The sequence below is a fragment of the Diadema antillarum genome, unplaced genomic scaffold (assembly GCF_040938485.1).
Source record: "Diadema antillarum isolate AM-2024a unplaced genomic scaffold, OU_Dant_1.0 seq00000427_RagTag, whole genome shotgun sequence".
NCBI lineage: Eukaryota > Metazoa > Echinodermata > Echinoidea > Diadematoida > Diadematidae > Diadema > Diadema antillarum.
This window is the reverse complement of record NW_027271408.1, coordinates 26,734-43,792: the sequence shown is the minus strand read 5'-3', so window position 1 is coordinate 43,792 and position 17,059 is coordinate 26,734. Positions and strand designations below refer to the sequence as shown.

Sequence of the window (17,059 nt, the reverse complement as noted above, 5' to 3'; positions counted from 1 at the left end):
ACATAATACAACTTGATGTGCTATTAGATCTAGAGAAAATGCTTATATTATCACTGTTTTTGGATCTTTGGAGCATTGTTCTGGGACCTTGGTTCGTGACCCTGATGTGGAGTGTTGACAATTTACCCTGATACCCCCACCTCAACAAGAAACCTCCATTGTCAATTTAAAGCCACCTCAATCATTGTCACAAATAAATCATATTCTTTATCTCTACAAAAATCTAGATGCATTTCCCCCTGACTGGTTCAACAAAACGAGATATGTTAACCCGTTGAGGACGGTTTGATTTTGCTACAACACGCATTTCTCATAGACACCTGCCCGAGTATACTCGGGACTCATCTTCAATGGGTTAAATTTAGAGTTTGTGCCCTAAAGAACTCTACATCATTTGAACAAAGTTGTGTCCTGTGCCGCTTAGAATTATTGCTTTGGACTTCATAAAAATATAATCTGACATTTTATGGAAGGACAAATCATGTTAATTTCAAACATTAGACCACACCAAAACTTATGTGCCCTATCAGGTTACAACTAGGTATTTTGTACCTCTACTATTACCTACATATAACAAGACCTGGCTGTACTTCTTTTAGAACTAGAGAAGATCATGTTTAGTATTTACAAGTTTGGGCTTTTGGAGCTTATTCCTTAGGGTCCAAATGGGGAGCATCTCTACCACTTCAGCAATTTTGCATCCCATGTTAATTGGAATGATTCCTGATGAACGTGGTTACATTTTGAATGGGAGCATCAATACAGGCAATTTTATGGTTACATAATCACACCAGTTATTTCAAGGTTCTTAAAAAACACATAATTAACCTAGTTTTCTGAAAATCAAACTGTTTAGTTTCACATTTGATTTTGGTCAGACTTTCCACTGTTCTACCATATGCAACTTTCTCTTTTAGGTGAATTCCTCTTTAAACTGAAAGCTTGACATGGTCAAGGTACCTTGTGGCATGGTTCTGGGCAAGGTGTAGGCATAGACGAATACAGCTGACAGGTTTCATCAACGTGGGACCAGAGGATGAGGAATCAGATGTGAATGGTTGATGGTGCATCATTGGGATGAGGGAGCATAGTGCTTGACACACCTTCAGCACAAGAAATGAGAGATTAAAACTAAGAGTTGCTCTGTATCAAACTAGGTGAAAAAAAGAGACAGTCATATATATAACAAAATTGAGAAATACTGTATAATATCTTCATCATCGTCTTCCTTCTCTAACTTTCATACTTCATTTCCTCCTTCTCCTCACCACCGTCATGACCATTATTGTTAATCTCATCATTATCATTTACGAATTGTAAACCTGGAATGCACTTTAGTACATGTTGTCAACTATGAATTCATCTCAAGTGAAATATATCTCTTTTTAGTGAATTATTGATGTGGCCATGCTGGCTACTGCATCGGAACTAGTACAATTACTGTCAGTCTAGCACAAAAAGACAAAAAAAATCATTACATGATTATGGATACATATTTGAGACCTGACTCACTTTGGATAGGCATTCAGGCTCATGTTCTTCCATCAACATATCCATAAGTCTGTGGTATAATAGCCAAGCATTTTGCACACCCCTGTGGTGATGTTGCAAGTGGCCAGGTCTTCCATTGCTATCTATACAGCTGGAGTGTTCCATGTCCTGAATGAGGTGGGTCAATGTGACAAGTTTGACTTCCAGGAAAGGTGAGCTGAGGAAAAATAAATAGGGGCTTCCACTAGTACTAGTACTATCTGATGAGTTGGGAACAGGAGGCGACCCTGTAATTGCATCTTGTGGTTGCTTTTGTGGAGCTAGTGTGTTGTCTGGTGGACAACTTCGTGGTTGGTGTTGCTGCTGGCATGGACTTGTTATAGAGAATGTGGCATCACCAGCTTTCCAAATGTCATCATAATCCTCTCGCTGTAGGGATGTTGCTGACGCAAGGGTGGTGTGGACCATCAAACAAAGTGATGCAAACGTTGCCTGCCACAGGAGAAAACCAGGGTGGCTGCAAGACAGCTGCAAATGAAACTCTCCACCAAGAATCTCTGCTTTTATCAACTCCACCACTGCTCCAAGGAATGATTTGGGGCCGATGTCTCTCTCTAAGTACTGCTGAGATGCAGGCAAAAGCCTCTGCAGCCACTGACAGTCCAGGCAGAAGTCCTTGATGATGGCTGTGTAAGCTGCTCTAGTGACGAAGCAGGTATTCTGGCTGCAATATGGAGAAAAAGGCTGGCATGTTCAAATCACTATATAACAGAGATGATCAACATCATCTCAATCATCACTATATTTGGAATCACAATTGTCTGACTAGGGTGTTAACCCGTTGAGGACTAGTCCAGAGTATACCCGGACAGAGGTCTATGGGAAATGAGTGTTGTAGCAAAATAAGCCCATCCTCAGCGGGTGAACGTTGACTCACTGAGTGAGCAAAATGAATTTAAATGTCATATACTTGCATTGACTGGTATTTTGTTTGTTGTTTTTTATCATTTTATGTACACAATTAAAAACACAACATGTCCACAGTTGGTTTCTGGGACTCCAGAGGATCAGATCTTTGAAGTCAGATCTAGTTTCTTAAAGATATATCTGGTACGTGGACAATAGCTTATTGCAAAACAATATAACAATTCAACATTTATATTCTTTACCCGTTGAGGACAAGTCCTGAGTAAACTCGGGCAGGTGTCTATGGGAAATATGTATTGTAGCAAAATCAGTCCGTCCTCGACGGGTTAAGGATAGGAAATCACATTCAAAAGCATGCAATCATCTCTTCCTAGACACATAGTATGTAGAACAGGATGATTTGAATATCACTGGCAATCAAAGTAGACAGAAAAAAACAAACAAACAAGCATCAAAGACAGACTGCTGTGTCTACATGATCAGATACAACAGAGCAAAAGGCAAATAGAGTGGCCGAGTATTGAAATACTGCAGCTTTTTGACATGCTGCAGGCAGGTCAGATTGTACATCATCACAATGCCACAAACGCTCGAAGAAACTGCAATTAGGACTCTGGACCATGGAAGAATATATCAGTCTTTCAAATCTACACTGTATTATGTTTTCTTGGAGTCTATATTACACTTACCTTGATGCAAGCCAGATGAGCTGTTGAATTCTAGGTAGCACAGTTCTTACGATGTCCTCGGCAATGTCACTGGGAATGATAGCATCACTGCTGTGCCTTGCCAGCAGGCCGTGGATCTGTGTTTGTTTGAAATGATCATTGTCAAAAAAAGGGAGAAATTAAACTTTAGCTGAATGTAGTTCCTGTATTGATAAATTACAGATTAGCATGTTGATATCTACATGGTTTTGGCATATTTGGGTACTGTATTGATGGTGGGTAACAAGCTGAATACTTTTGCCTACTCTCCTCCCCCCCCCCTCAAAAAAAGAGAAGAAAACAAACAAACAAACACATGTAAATCAAGGGTATGTACACAAATGACATAGTGAACAATACCATATATGTCATCACAGTTCAGCACATTTTTCTCCATCAACATTCTATTTTCAACATTGACATCATTGCAATGTTATGTTTGCTCACACGATGCTATGTTGACCAATCAACGAACAGAATTTCATTAATGAGGGATATACAGTATGTCCCAAAAAAAATTACAATCGGATTTTCGCATTGATAACACTCAATATGATTAAACCATCTAAATGCTACTTCAGTGTCTTAAAATATTACATCTCAGCTCTATTATGCAGAAACTCCATTCAATTTGGTTAAGCGGTCACAGAGAATGTGGATTGTTGTAAAGCATGTCATGAGTCTGATTCTTCCAAGTTTAGCAATTGGATGCTCTTGGAACTGCATATTAATGTGTGAACACAATAGACAGAACTTGGAGGGAAGAGATTCCTGACATGCTCTACAAAATTCCTCATATCTCTTTGACCACTGAAACAAATCGGATGGGGTTTTCTGTAAGATATGGGCAATGAGTTATAGTTTCATACCCTGAAATTGTATTTGGATTGATTCACTATTTTTAAAGCTATCGTTGCGGAGGGTACTGTTGTAATTTTTTTTTTGGACATACGGTATAATAATATGATATGGACCGACCTTGAGGGAAATGTGACATATATTGCCTGAATTAGAATTGTATTGCCCTCATTTTCAACTCGGGCATTACAATTCTAGTGAGGGCAATTAATGTCATATCCCCCGAAAGAAGCTAGTCCATATCGTCGCTGGGGCGACAAGACCTCGTATCTACAAAATGTCAAATGTTCAGGAGAGCCAAAAAACATGGCAGCCAAAGCACTGTGGCAAATAGGATAGCCTTTCCTTTGACATGCCATGGTTGCTTCATTTTTGGAGTAAGACTGTTGGGATTTGGACAGGACATCATTTAACCCATTATTTGACCATTAATCCAAATAAGTCATTTTCACCAAAATTGCAGATACAAGGTCTTGTCACCCCAGCGACGATATCATTATTATTACCCATTCCGGGTATCATGAGGAGTAAAAGAAATTATTACAACGTAAACATTTTACAACTTCCCAGTAACAATCTATACTTGGCGCCAATTCTAGCCCTACACCAATGTGCTGCCTCCATACCATGCACACACATAAGCACAGCTCAGGCAAGCAGCACGTGTTACAGCCAGTGCGCACAGTCACACACACGCTCACACATAGAGGGCAGCTGCTGCAATCATCTTCTATTTTGTATGTGTTAACATTTTGGAATTTGCCTTTTGTCGCGAAACTCTCATCAAGAGCAAATTTTCATCACTGGATGCTCAAGTGCCCGGATGGTATATTCCCCTCATTTTTAACACCAAAATCCCATGGGCATTTGTAAAAGAGGGGGATATAAGAAATATAACCATCTTTTCCCTGCTGGCACTTAAAACAAGGGGAATACATTCTTGTACAACCACAGCTCAGATGTCTGATATGGGTGATGATACAAAATATCCCCCACCCCCATAACGTTATCTCGTTGTATTCCTCCTACCCTAACATTGCATCATTGCTTGCCTGCATTAAGACACCATGGATGGTATTCTGAGACAGTTGTTCCTTTGCTGATCCTGGAAGCATGTCCAGCAAGCGGTTGAGTGTGGGCACAAGTTGATCCAGCGGCACCAGCGGAACCAGGGCAGTGGCAGCAATGCTACGAGTCTTATACACCGCACTACTCCCAGCACTGATGGCAGAAGAAAAAGAGACAGAGTATTGGTTGTGCTTCTAGAGTAAAATATAGCAAATACTGTCTATGTCTGCTTCCAATAATAACTCATTGAGTATATCATTGTGCAAATTAAATGCAACTAACCTTTTCACTGTCTGTGAATCTGTGAAGTAAAACTTGTATGGTAAACCAATGAAGCATTTGATCTACATGAAAGTTGTTTTGAGCTAAAGGCAGAATGCAGACCACTCTGCCCGAGGACTGTCAAAACAAAAAGTCTAAACTGTATGACACACATATGAGCGCTGGAGGAAACTTGCTGGCTTCATTAAAAAAACAGAGAGAGTTAGCAAGATGGTCTCACCGAATGATGTATGGCAGAAATGGAGCCATGCTCATGTTAGCGTCATTGCTATCATTAGATGAAGGGTAGAGCTTGGAGAGCAGCAGCAGACACGGGAACAGACTTGGGTGCAGGACTGTGACATCTTGCCTGCAGAAATCACACAAAATTTGCATTTGGAGCATAAAAGAATTTAGAACACTGATAAATCAGATTTTTATGTTATCATTCATTTATTCATTGATTTTGTTTTGTTTTGTTTTAGCAACAGTTGGAAGGATCAGAATACCAGGGTGAAATTAAGACACTCTCATAGAGGACAAGAGATATTAAAGTGGATATGAAATTGAATATTATCATGCTCACTTAAATAACATCCATTTATACCAAAGTTATATGCACGAGTGAAAAGATTTCAAAGAAATTTCCAAGTCACTGTGTCATTATAAGCCTTCTCTGCTCTTGTTAACATTTAAAAAAAGATGGAAATATACACCCATATCATTCAAAATAACAAGTGTATTTCTTGTTTGTTTGTGTTTTTCTGCAGAAGCTTGTATATAGAGGCAGAGTCTACTCATTTTCATGAAATTCCATAACTCCTCTAAAGTGTGGGTTACCCTACAATGTACATTTGACTAAACTTGGACATTGGGAAATTTGAGTTTTGAGTTGAATAATGAGCAGAAGACTCTATTTGACTAGAATGATACATTAGGGGAAAAAATGTTGCATACCAGTCTTCTGTAAGGCTCAACCTGATGCGATGGGTTGATACCATATGCTAACTATTGCTTGTCTCCTAAGGCAAGCTTAGAGGGGTCGCCATTATTTGTGGGTTTGTGTGTGTGTGTGGGGGGGGGGGGGGGTTGGATCACTTTACCAGGTTTGTATCCTAGTTTTCACAAGAAAGTGAAGTGGAAACTTTTACGGTCACAAGTCATAACTTTCTAACACAAGGGACCTCCATTTCTACATCCTATCCAAGAGACTGAGTGCTACTTACTCTTACTATAGTATAGGGGACAGTATGTTTCAACACATAATATCTCAGCAAGAATCGCTGGAACTCAAACCTGTGCCATTTAATGGCAAGGCAGACACACTACCGACTGAGTCACCTCACCATCCTTGAAAGCTGAAATAATAAACTGACCTGGACTCCTTCTCCATCTGCTCTGCCTGCCTGAACTGGTCCAGCAGAAAGCCATGGAGGGATGGGAATCGAGTGAAGAACTCCGTGCCTGTCATGCTGTTTGAACAGAAGAAGAGGCAAGCATCTCATAATGGTAGCCAATGGGGTAATGACCACAACGGTTTCTCTGATTTTAGAAGCACCATTGGCGATCGTGATGTAGCTAATGATATGGTGAATTACCTGATAAGTACATCTATCACCTTAGTATTTTCATATAATGCACAAGTTACTTGCATTCTTAACAAACAAAACAAAACAATAAACAAGTTATACCAGGTAAACTGAATTTACCTTATGAAAATTCATAGAATTTTAGATTTGCAGACTTTTTTTTTATTATAGTGTGTAATAACAACAAACTATGAAATAATAAAAAAATAATAATCACCAGTTTTTCCTGGCTAGCTCATCTCTAGCCCGTTTGACACCAAATATCCTGGATATTAGAGCACTGAAAAGCATCGTTGCAGAGTTCCTGACCTGGATAAAAACAACATCAAGAGAGGAGAATTTTACAATCACTTTCAAATTACAAAGGCAGAAATGTAGTCAGATGCAAATAAATGGTTACTTAAGAAAATACTGGTATATGTAAGACAGTATTCATAATGCACAAAACTTAATTTATGAAGGAAAACAAATGAGCATTTCCCTTTGACAAGCATGTGCTTTTTATTTTGCAAATATCTTGCCAAAATATGCATAGGCAACTAATAATTTGTAAAATGAAAAACAACAAAAAAGGCATCCATAATATTCTCACAACTAGCACCAGGCTAAACACTCAATTCTGGAAGGGCAATCCATTCAAATGTTCAATGAGGCACAAAGCAATTCAATGCACACGAGGCAGAAAGGACAACCACACTCACAGCCCAGAGCTTGGCGGCGAATCCCAAGATGGCGACTTTCATTCCATCAGCGACGTAGGGAAGCACTTCCTGTCCCAATCTAGTGTCTCTGAACAAGGCTCGGAGGATGTTGAGGGCATGGACCTAGGCTCAGATGAGAGCATGAAAGAGCATTGACAATCTGGGGCATTTCAAAGCCTTATTTAAGACTCACATCTTTTTTTCTTTTTTTTTTTCACCAGACATTAAATTACTAATTCTCTTGGAGAAGTCTGTGCCTTTAAATGTTTTCTGGAACACATCTATGGGACTGTTCAAATGCTGTGAATCATCACCATCTTGATAGAGATACTGTAAAACATGATATATTCGCGGCACGAAATTTTCGCGAATTGGAGCCGACGGCCTTTTTCGTGGCATGAAATTTTCGCGAATTGCCACTGGCGTTCAATGCACATAGTGTAGACAAGAAATTTCGCGTGCATTTTAATTTCGCGAATCTTGGCGCTCGCGAAATTCGCGAAATTAAAATGCACGCGAACATTCCTCATTTTACAGTAGATGAAATCAAAATGAATTCAAAGACTCAATACAAGTGTGGAGTCACACTAAGCAAAAGATCAAACAAAAATACTTGACTGGATAAAAGATTTGGCCTCAGAATACATTGTAGATTTTGACTAGATTACAATAGTATATTCCCTTTTGTCTGAATGAAAAGCATGTGTTTCTAATTGCACAGATCTCATCCATTCGTTCATTTTGGAAGTGAAGTAAAAAGAGGTCAAGAGGACAAGTAATTCTATCAGGAGTCCAATGTGAATGTGACCCTAGGTTTGTTATCATTAACAGCAGAGAAAGTTAACTGGACTTTTTCTTGTTACAGCCCCACACCTTATGACCATGCTGTTTGGTGCAAAGGTAAAGGAGTATAAATAAATAGGCATGAAGACTCTTTTGACTGACTCCTTTTCTCTACACATCTAGTGTCTCTTTCTCTAGACCTACATCACACAGATCATTCTAAAGTAAACAGTTTCAGTGGTGATGAGGCTTCATTGTAAAGGGAAGAAGGTGCTAAGCTTTTCTCCAGCTAATATCCTTTATATATAGAAGAGATATTGTTCAGTGTGCATTTATCAAAGTACCAACAAGTATGTGATTTCAAGTGCGGTAAACTCTGACTTGGCAATGAAAATCACACATCGTAGACATTAAAAAAAAAAATCTGCTACACAAAAAGACAACATTCTGTGGAATACATGCAATACAATGAATACAGGCAGAGCACAACATATGCCAAATTTAGTAATTATTTTGTCAAGAGAGGCTTACAAAGCAAAACAAAAAAAAAAGAGAAAGACCTGGCATTGGGACAAATTACAATTTGCACAAACACAATTAAAGAAGTACAAAAGTACCCAAGTACAGAACTGCACATCAAACAGGATAAATTCGGTCCTACAGAAGATAGTGACACCCCTGCCAAAATAGTGCCCTGCCTTGATATGTACTTGAGGATTCTTTAGAGAAAGATGTCCACAACAGAGAGAAAAGCAAAATAAAGAAAAGAATTTTACTTGTATGCTCAAATGATTGTCACTTCTTTATGAAGCCTACCCTTGCTGTGTCATCCTGTTGCTGTGATGGCTGTGCTAGGGAGAGAAGCTGCTTCATGGACTGGTTGAAGCAGGGTTTTCCCAGCTCCTTGGGCTCTGGTCCTACAAGGGCCTTGAAGAAACACAAGAAGCACACAGTGGGGATTAATCAATTAACCTGTTGAGGATGGGTCCCAAGTATACTCGGGCAGGTGTCTATGGGAAATGCGTGTTATAGCAAATCAGCCTGTCTTAAATGGGTTAACTATCAAAATGCCATTTGGACAGTTTATCACTTGACCCTTCATTAAGGATACACACCAACACCTTCATATTGCAATATCAAATATACACATCTTTCAGTCTGACTTGATTTTGGCTAGCATTTTCTCATATTTCATTCAATTGTCTATCATCAACATTTGAGAGGAAATTGTTGCTTCAAAATTAAGGCATCATTTTTTTTGAAATAGTTGAAACAACAATTGGCAATATATAGTGGTGGAGGCATTAGACAAACAGTGGTGAGTAATAACACTTCTCTGTATTCATCAGAAATGACAACAAATGTGTATCAGTCCATTTACCTGAATAGCAAAGGGAATTCCAGCACTCCTACGAGTTGCACACAACATGGATTGGTTGCTGGTGATCTCTTGCAACAGTCCAGACAACCAGTGCCACAGTAGTTGATGGAGACAGCCTTCCTCACTGGTTGGGGGGGGGGGGGGGGGGGAGGAAATGAGATACATGATATACTAGCATCAATATTTCCATTTATTCAAACTACTGTAAGGGCTTGCCTTTTACCTGTGGACACCACACTTCTCACCCTAATAACTACTGAAGAAATTAACATTACTTTTTAACTACAACATAACATGCACAGTGAAGTACACAATGTAAAGATTAGGATTACAGACAGACAAGAGGGGGGGGGGATGCAAACATTAGGGATGTTGTAATTCCAATCCAATACACGAGATAAAGAGCCAGGCAAGTTATTTAAGAAATATCTTTTTAATCATTTCCATTACACACGACAATGGCATTCAGAAGTTGCAACCGGATTTCATCATTACAAGTAACATGGCACAGCAGCAGGGCAGTAACTGTTTTGTTTTGTTTTTTACATTCTTTCACAAACAATCTTTCCATTAGACTGAAAACGCAACTATTTTGTTGCAATCGGACTCAATCAGTAAAAGGGTGTTGCAAGCAGCTACCTCCAAAGCCTTGTGGTGAGTTTGATGAAGCCAGCGTACGCAAGTTCAAATGCTCCCCTGTGCTTAGACTCTTTCAGCAGTTTCATGAAGAATGCACCAATAGATTCCATCTGTGACAGAATACAAGGGGAAAACTGATGAATTATTATCCTTACAGAGGATTTTTAGAGCCCAAATACAAGTGTTATTTTGTCGACGCACCTCATAACCTCCAACCCACTTAAAAAGTTTGTTGAACTCGACCAATATTTTTTGCCGAGGCGACCAATATTTAAAATATTGGAGGGCAAGAGGGGGATTCCCCAAAGTTTTTATAAACTGCACCGTGATTGGTTGAGATATATACGAGATGACCTGAAATAAGAAGTAAAAACGTCTGTGATTGGTCAATCACGAATTAACTAGAATATCGTTTCTTCTAAAATTCTGTGTTTATACAAACAAATTTCATATATCAATAAGTTGAAATTGTTTTTCACACAATTTTTCAAAATATCACTTTCATAACAGGAAGTTAAATTTAGGTTTGATGAAAACAAGTTGCATTTTTTTGTGCATGCAGGTGCAAGGCGACGATTGATCTGCAGCTCTGCATGCTCAGCGCTAAACTAGATAGCCCGCGCGCGATATAATGTAGCCGGCCACCGCCGCTGCGCTTGCATTTGCATGCGCGATATGCATATTACAGTTACTGTACATGTACGTACGTGTGTACAAGTACGTTATATACAGCACAGTAGGACTAGTTGTGGTAGTAGTAGCCTAATTCGATCTTTCACGATCTACGGTAGATGTGACGTGAATTGTTTCTCAGATCTCGGATACAAATACATCTAATTCTGGTCTAAATTAGCTAGATCTCGGCCTAGCAGTAACATGACGGCTACCTTGGATACATAGATCACTGTTTTATCAGAGACTGAAGTGGATTAACTTGCACTGAAGAGTGTACATGTACCATACCCCATGTCGGGATCACTACACAGTAGGAACAGCACTCGGAGTCGGAGACAGAAAGGGTAGGCCAAAGTGAAAACATTCTTTGCTAAAATCCTCTGTAGGATAATAATGATGATATTGAATGTCCTATTTTCGATTAATACAAGGAAATATTGGACTCGCTAAGCAAAATATTGGACTCGTCTTCGACTCGTCCAATATTTGTGCATAGCTCGTCCAATATTTCCTTGTATTAATCTCAAGGCCATCCAATATTATATAAATATTACCACTATTCAGTCAGCAAATCCTAATCAAGAGTTTTACATGAATACTCAATGCACTCATTTTGTTCAGAAATTTCACTATTGTTGGATAGATTTGTTAAAAATTCTTTCTACAGGGCCTAATCCTTTCTATCTTTCTTCTGTGGTTCTGCACACATTCATCTTGTAAACTAAAAAGCTTCACTACATCTGGAAGTACCAGTATGAAAGTTGGTGACCATACAAAGGTTATGGAGTTTCTCACAGAGTTGAGGTTGAAGGGGGTCTTTTTCAGTTTAAGCTAGCCAAACTTGGCGTAATTACAAATTAGATTAACATGACAAGATTATTGGTAATGGACAGACTTCTTATGTGAGACTGAACAGGCAGAGCAAGTTTTATAAGTTGCATTGCCGACATTTACATGAAATAAAGAACAACATTTATCGAAGACATTTTGAATTTCAGTGAATCCCAGATTCTAAGATCAGTTCACTGACAACAATTAAACTCATTCTCTTAGCCTGTGTTTGTCTACACTAGCAGCAACTGGCATCATACCTATGCAGTACCATGAAAAGGATACAATTTGGGGTGAATTCCAAAAGGACTATACCTGACTGTTGGAGATGATGCCTTCGGAAGAGCCCTCGGCGCCGGTCTCCGGTGTTAGGGGCGCCCTCAGGGACAGCTCTCCAAGGAGTAGCGACACCTCCTTCATACTCCGCCAGCAGCACACCAGGATCATCTGTGGCGTCACGTGGAACGTCTCCAGCTGCAAGGTGCTCGTCACTGCGGCAGCTGTCACTAATGTGGGTGGCTGTCTTTCGTGTTGATTGTTCTCTACACCTGCATTCATTGAGGGGGAATAATTTTCAGAGAAGTCCCAAACATGCTATGTCTATTTTTAGTTGCTTTCAAGCAATTTTGATATACGACATGACAAAATAATCATTATCCCCCACAAACAAAAATTAGAGAAGCATCTCTCTTTTCCGTAAAAATTATATGTCTCAACCCATATCCCAAATTGTATGCTCATTACTGTAGTCAAATTATGAATATTGGCAGGGAAATATAACATTACCATGTGCTTTCACACAGAAACAGATAAGAAAAAGAAACTCATCAAAATCAAATTTACATAAATCATCCTCTCAAAACTGCGATTTCACAAGTGGCAACTACAATGTAACTATCCACTTTCTACAGTGCATGCAGGCATTTTTAACTAATTTTTGTATTACATCAGTCATGATATTGTGCTGCAATGGGCCAAGCAGCTCTCAAAGTTACATAAATGACACTGCTATCATAAATTTTGCATCAAAATGCTTGGTAGTCAGAGAAAACACTCAATGAATTATCACCTGGCTTCTCTTCTGACGGTATAAATCCCTCAGGTGATGAGTTGCATACCACAGTTGCTGCAACGTCTGCAACACGCAAGGCTAGGCTGATAATCTTTCCAATGGTTTCTCGCCAAGACTCCACAGCCTGTAGACATCTGAAAATCAATATGGATAAGTCATTTTCTTTCCTCTCAAAAAAATATATCCAACCATAGTCAGACATACTCACTTTTTCACCTAATAATGAACAAATTTAAGCAGGCTTTTGTTGATGTTATTGTTGAACTAATATAACTGTCTCAGTGGGACCTTGTTTAAAATCTTGTTCTGGTACTCACGAAATAACAACTTTGTAGTACAACTGCCCTAGCTGCCGCATCAAATCATCTGGTTTTGCCTCCTGCAGATATATATTTTTTTCTTTGGGACTGTGTTGCTGAATGACAACACATACCAGAATTTGAAAAAAAGTGGTTTCCAAAATTTCTCTTCAAAAGAGATATAATGAAAAAAATGTTTCACAATGTGCACACTGCAAGTATGAAATATAATATCAGTTCTAGTGTGGCTACGACTTTAATTACTGCATGCTGAGTTTTACATGAAGTAAGCCTGAGCACCCTGCTGATTTGTGGGGCATTGCTATGGTTCAGGTTTGAGCATTGCTGAGCAATGATGTGTTCATCATGCTGTCCCCTCTTTAACAAAGGGCAAAACACTCTGTCCCCTGGATAGGACATCAAGTGAAGGTTCTGCGTGTAAGAGTCACAACTCAGACATGTAACCACATTTTACTTCTCCAAGTGGAGGAAGGTGCTAGCCTGTTAAAGTAGCTCATCCCATAGACCACCTTGAAAGCTTGTGAATTACATCCCACCCCTTCCCAGTGAAATGGGTGTTAACATGGCAAAGTGTGCCATGTGAAAGAATCAATTAATGCAAAAATATGATTTGTATATTTCTACCACAAAAATCCCATTATTCACAATAAAAAGATACAAATCACTTTTCATTTATATAATTTTTTCTATCAAAGTAGTTTTTGTTTGTTTGATTTTTTTTTCTCATGTCCATCCCCTACCTCAAATCTGTGACTCCAAGGAGGATGCGTAGGCAGTGAAGGAGGCCATACATTGGACCTTGGACTGATGCCTCCAGCAGACTCCGCCTAGCCACCTCCACCTGTTCCTCAAGCCGTGAGCTGAGGTCTCCCATCATCCACAGTGTGTTCGTCTCCACTGTGCAGGAGGGTTGACTCGGCAGCCCTGGAGCCGTCTGTTGGGCCAGGAGTAGAAGGGCGTAGGCTGCTGTCTCACAGTTGTAGGGCTTGCTACTGGTGGCCAGGTCCACTGCTGCTGTGCAGAGCGATAGCATCGATGCCTGATCCTGCATTTCATGTAATCAAAGTAAAATGAGGTTGCAACATAAAGACGCAATTGCAGTGTGATCAATTACAATAAAATGGCATTCAGATACATTCCTTTTGACTTAAATATTGTACCGTAGGAATAACACAATGCTAGTAGAGCACCTGCACAATGTAACCCAGTACATTGCAGAAAAATCATTGGGATGAAAGAATGGGCTTCAACAACCAATACAGACAATGTGATTCCCTTCAGACCAGTTTACATGCAGTTTGACCCTTGTGTAAAGTCCACCTATATATGAAAAATATCTTTCCTACTTCGTTCGTATCATCTTTCACAGATTCGTTTGAAAGGGGTAAGTTTTTGTGCATTGGTATAATGTCAACGCATTCAATCTAAACTTTACTCAAATGTTTTGACAGTCCAATCTTTGTATTGGATACCTCAGCTGAAGAGCAGTATCCACTGCATCCATTTCTATATCATTTTCAATATCAATATCTCTTGAATGGCAACAGTTCTTTCTCTAGAGGCCTGTCAGTTTCCATCAGACTTAACCCTACCTGGTGTGGGGTATCGTGACAGTACATGTGTGAATACTCATATATAAAACACAATTTTTTCATTTTATCACACAACTATACTGCCCCAACTTTTCCTCTTTTTAAAAAAAGTTTCAATAAATTTTTTTTTTTTTTCAAACAGAATATTGCTAATTTAAGACTTAGTTATTTGTCAGGTGCTGTCAGGTTCACTCTACCTTCCAAATGAGATTTGTTTGGGACAGACTGCTAACACTGAGACATTTGGTTTACCTTCAATCCCAAGACATCTTGTGGTAGCCCACAAAGCATCTTAAAGGCCATGTCTCTGTTGCTCTCATAGTTGTCTCTCAGCATCGCAAACATCAGCGCTACCCGTTCCTTGCTCCATATGGATGAGATCTCAAAGATCCCTGTGGATATAATCATTGAGACATAAAACAGCCAGAGTATCAGCTTGCCGCTTTCTTCTACACAACAGCATACATTATGTATGTTTGTAGAGAGGCATATACATATGTGACCCACTACAACAAAAGGATCCTAAAGTCGCTGACGGCCAAGCCGAGAAAATCGAGTTTGGAGTCACAACATCAAAACCGGTCAAAACAATCGGATTTCTGTTTTTGGCATAATTTTGTAGTCTAATGTTTTGTCCATCATCTGCCAAAATTTCGAAGCTAAATGATCAAAGGAAAGGCAAGAAATTAACGTTTTTCTGGGCCATGATTTTCCGACTTTCAATGTAAGAGAAACGTGTCCGAAGATTTGGAGTGCCGCAACTAGACTCTGCCCCTAGCAACGAGGGAGTGATCTTATTGGTCAGTGCGTGACATCCTGATTACCGATTGGTAGTGCGTAGACCGCTGGCGCTAAGCTTGACTGAACATGGCGGAGGTCGCTAGGAGCGTGCCTTCTATTGTCAAGCCGTCAAAACTGTCTCGCCTCCCCATGACCATGATAGCGTCAGAAGGATAACTTTGAAGGCGTTTTTCTTGAAACTCTGATTTCCTCAACCACTTGACATGCGCTGATAAAATCATCGATATCCCAGCAACCAAGTACTTTTAAGAGTTGTGCTATATATGAAATTATAGGAGAAGGGTACGGGAATAATATCATTCCATTTTCAGAAAATTGTCCTTCCCTGACTTTCGGATCCTTTTGTTGTAGCGGGTCACATATATATAGATACAGTGTATTTATATCTTGTGAATGTTTTTGAAATTTTGAGAAATTTACAGCATTTATGCAATGAGAAACCTTTTGAAAGATAACAAAAACCTTGACAATATGTAATTACCATTAAACTATATGAATACATTGCTTTCACGTGAGACTTTCCAACATATATTTGAGTGATTTAAGCGATTATGACATGATATTGTACACAAATTCTGTACAAATTAAAAAATTTAATGATAGTACTCATACCTGATAATTCATTACTTTAATCAGGCACAAAAGCAACAATTTCTTTATTACCAAGGCAGGCTTTCTATTTAATAATCCTCTCTTCCATCAAATAAAGAGATCATATAATTGAATGGCCTCTCATCAGAAGAGACACGTAACTATGTCATAATGCATCAAATACAGTAATCAAACTATATTCTGCATTAAAAAAAAATGCTTCCAAGATAATATGAACAAATGATGAAAGTATATTGTAATGTCACATTTCCTTCAAATCAAATTCATACTCCTTTGCTGCCTACGGTAGCAATCCTTCTTTGAAAGCCTTCCAAGTTTCCATCAAAAGTTGTGAGAAGTCGACATTGTTAGAATGACGCAGGTAAACCTTCACCTCATATTGTCAATGTCAATTAACTATAATGATAAATCAAAATACTGTTTGAATCTCCTATCAAAATGTCTTCATGGTGGACATCTCCTGGCTACCTTGAGATACGAGTGTCTAAATGATGAGGTGACTATCTCATTACACCATAAGGTGGACTCTGTGGAGTCTACCAAAGGAGCCATTCATTACCTCCGCCAAGGGAGGAGTTATGTTTTCGTTACCGTTGGTTTGTTCGTTCGTTCGTTCCTTTGTCCGTGTGCAAAATAACTCAAAAGGCATTTAACGGATTGGAATGAAACTTGCAGGAAAGGTTGAGAATGACACAAGTAACAAACGATAAACTTTTGGTAATGATCCGAGAATTTGGGGGGAATTTATGAA

At 39.1% G+C, this 17,059-nt stretch overlaps 1 protein-coding gene across 1 annotated transcript in view; it reads right to left on the bottom strand.

Moving 5' to 3' along the window:
- Positions 1-1,482: 1,482 nt before the first annotated feature.
- LOC139732493 (tRNA (32-2'-O)-methyltransferase regulator THADA-like) overlaps positions 1,483-17,059 on the bottom strand; it is a 39,822-nt gene continuing 24,245 nt past the window's right edge. Inside the window, exons 18-31 of the mRNA XM_071643356.1 lie at positions 15,148-15,287; positions 14,044-14,348; positions 13,030-13,117; positions 12,227-12,505; positions 10,406-10,515; positions 9,767-9,890; positions 9,202-9,312; positions 7,603-7,725; positions 7,119-7,210; positions 6,689-6,784; positions 5,554-5,682; positions 5,036-5,204; positions 3,108-3,223; positions 1,483-2,215 (exon numbers count right to left, since the gene is read on the bottom strand). Coding sequence (XP_071499457.1) covers positions 1,483-2,215; positions 3,108-3,223; positions 5,036-5,204; positions 5,554-5,682; positions 6,689-6,784; positions 7,119-7,210; positions 7,603-7,725; positions 9,202-9,312; positions 9,767-9,890; positions 10,406-10,515; positions 12,227-12,505; positions 13,030-13,117; positions 14,044-14,348; positions 15,148-15,287 — 2,615 coding nt within the window. The remainder of the gene's footprint in view (positions 2,216-3,107; positions 3,224-5,035; positions 5,205-5,553; positions 5,683-6,688; positions 6,785-7,118; positions 7,211-7,602; positions 7,726-9,201; positions 9,313-9,766; positions 9,891-10,405; positions 10,516-12,226; positions 12,506-13,029; positions 13,118-14,043; positions 14,349-15,147; positions 15,288-17,059) is intronic.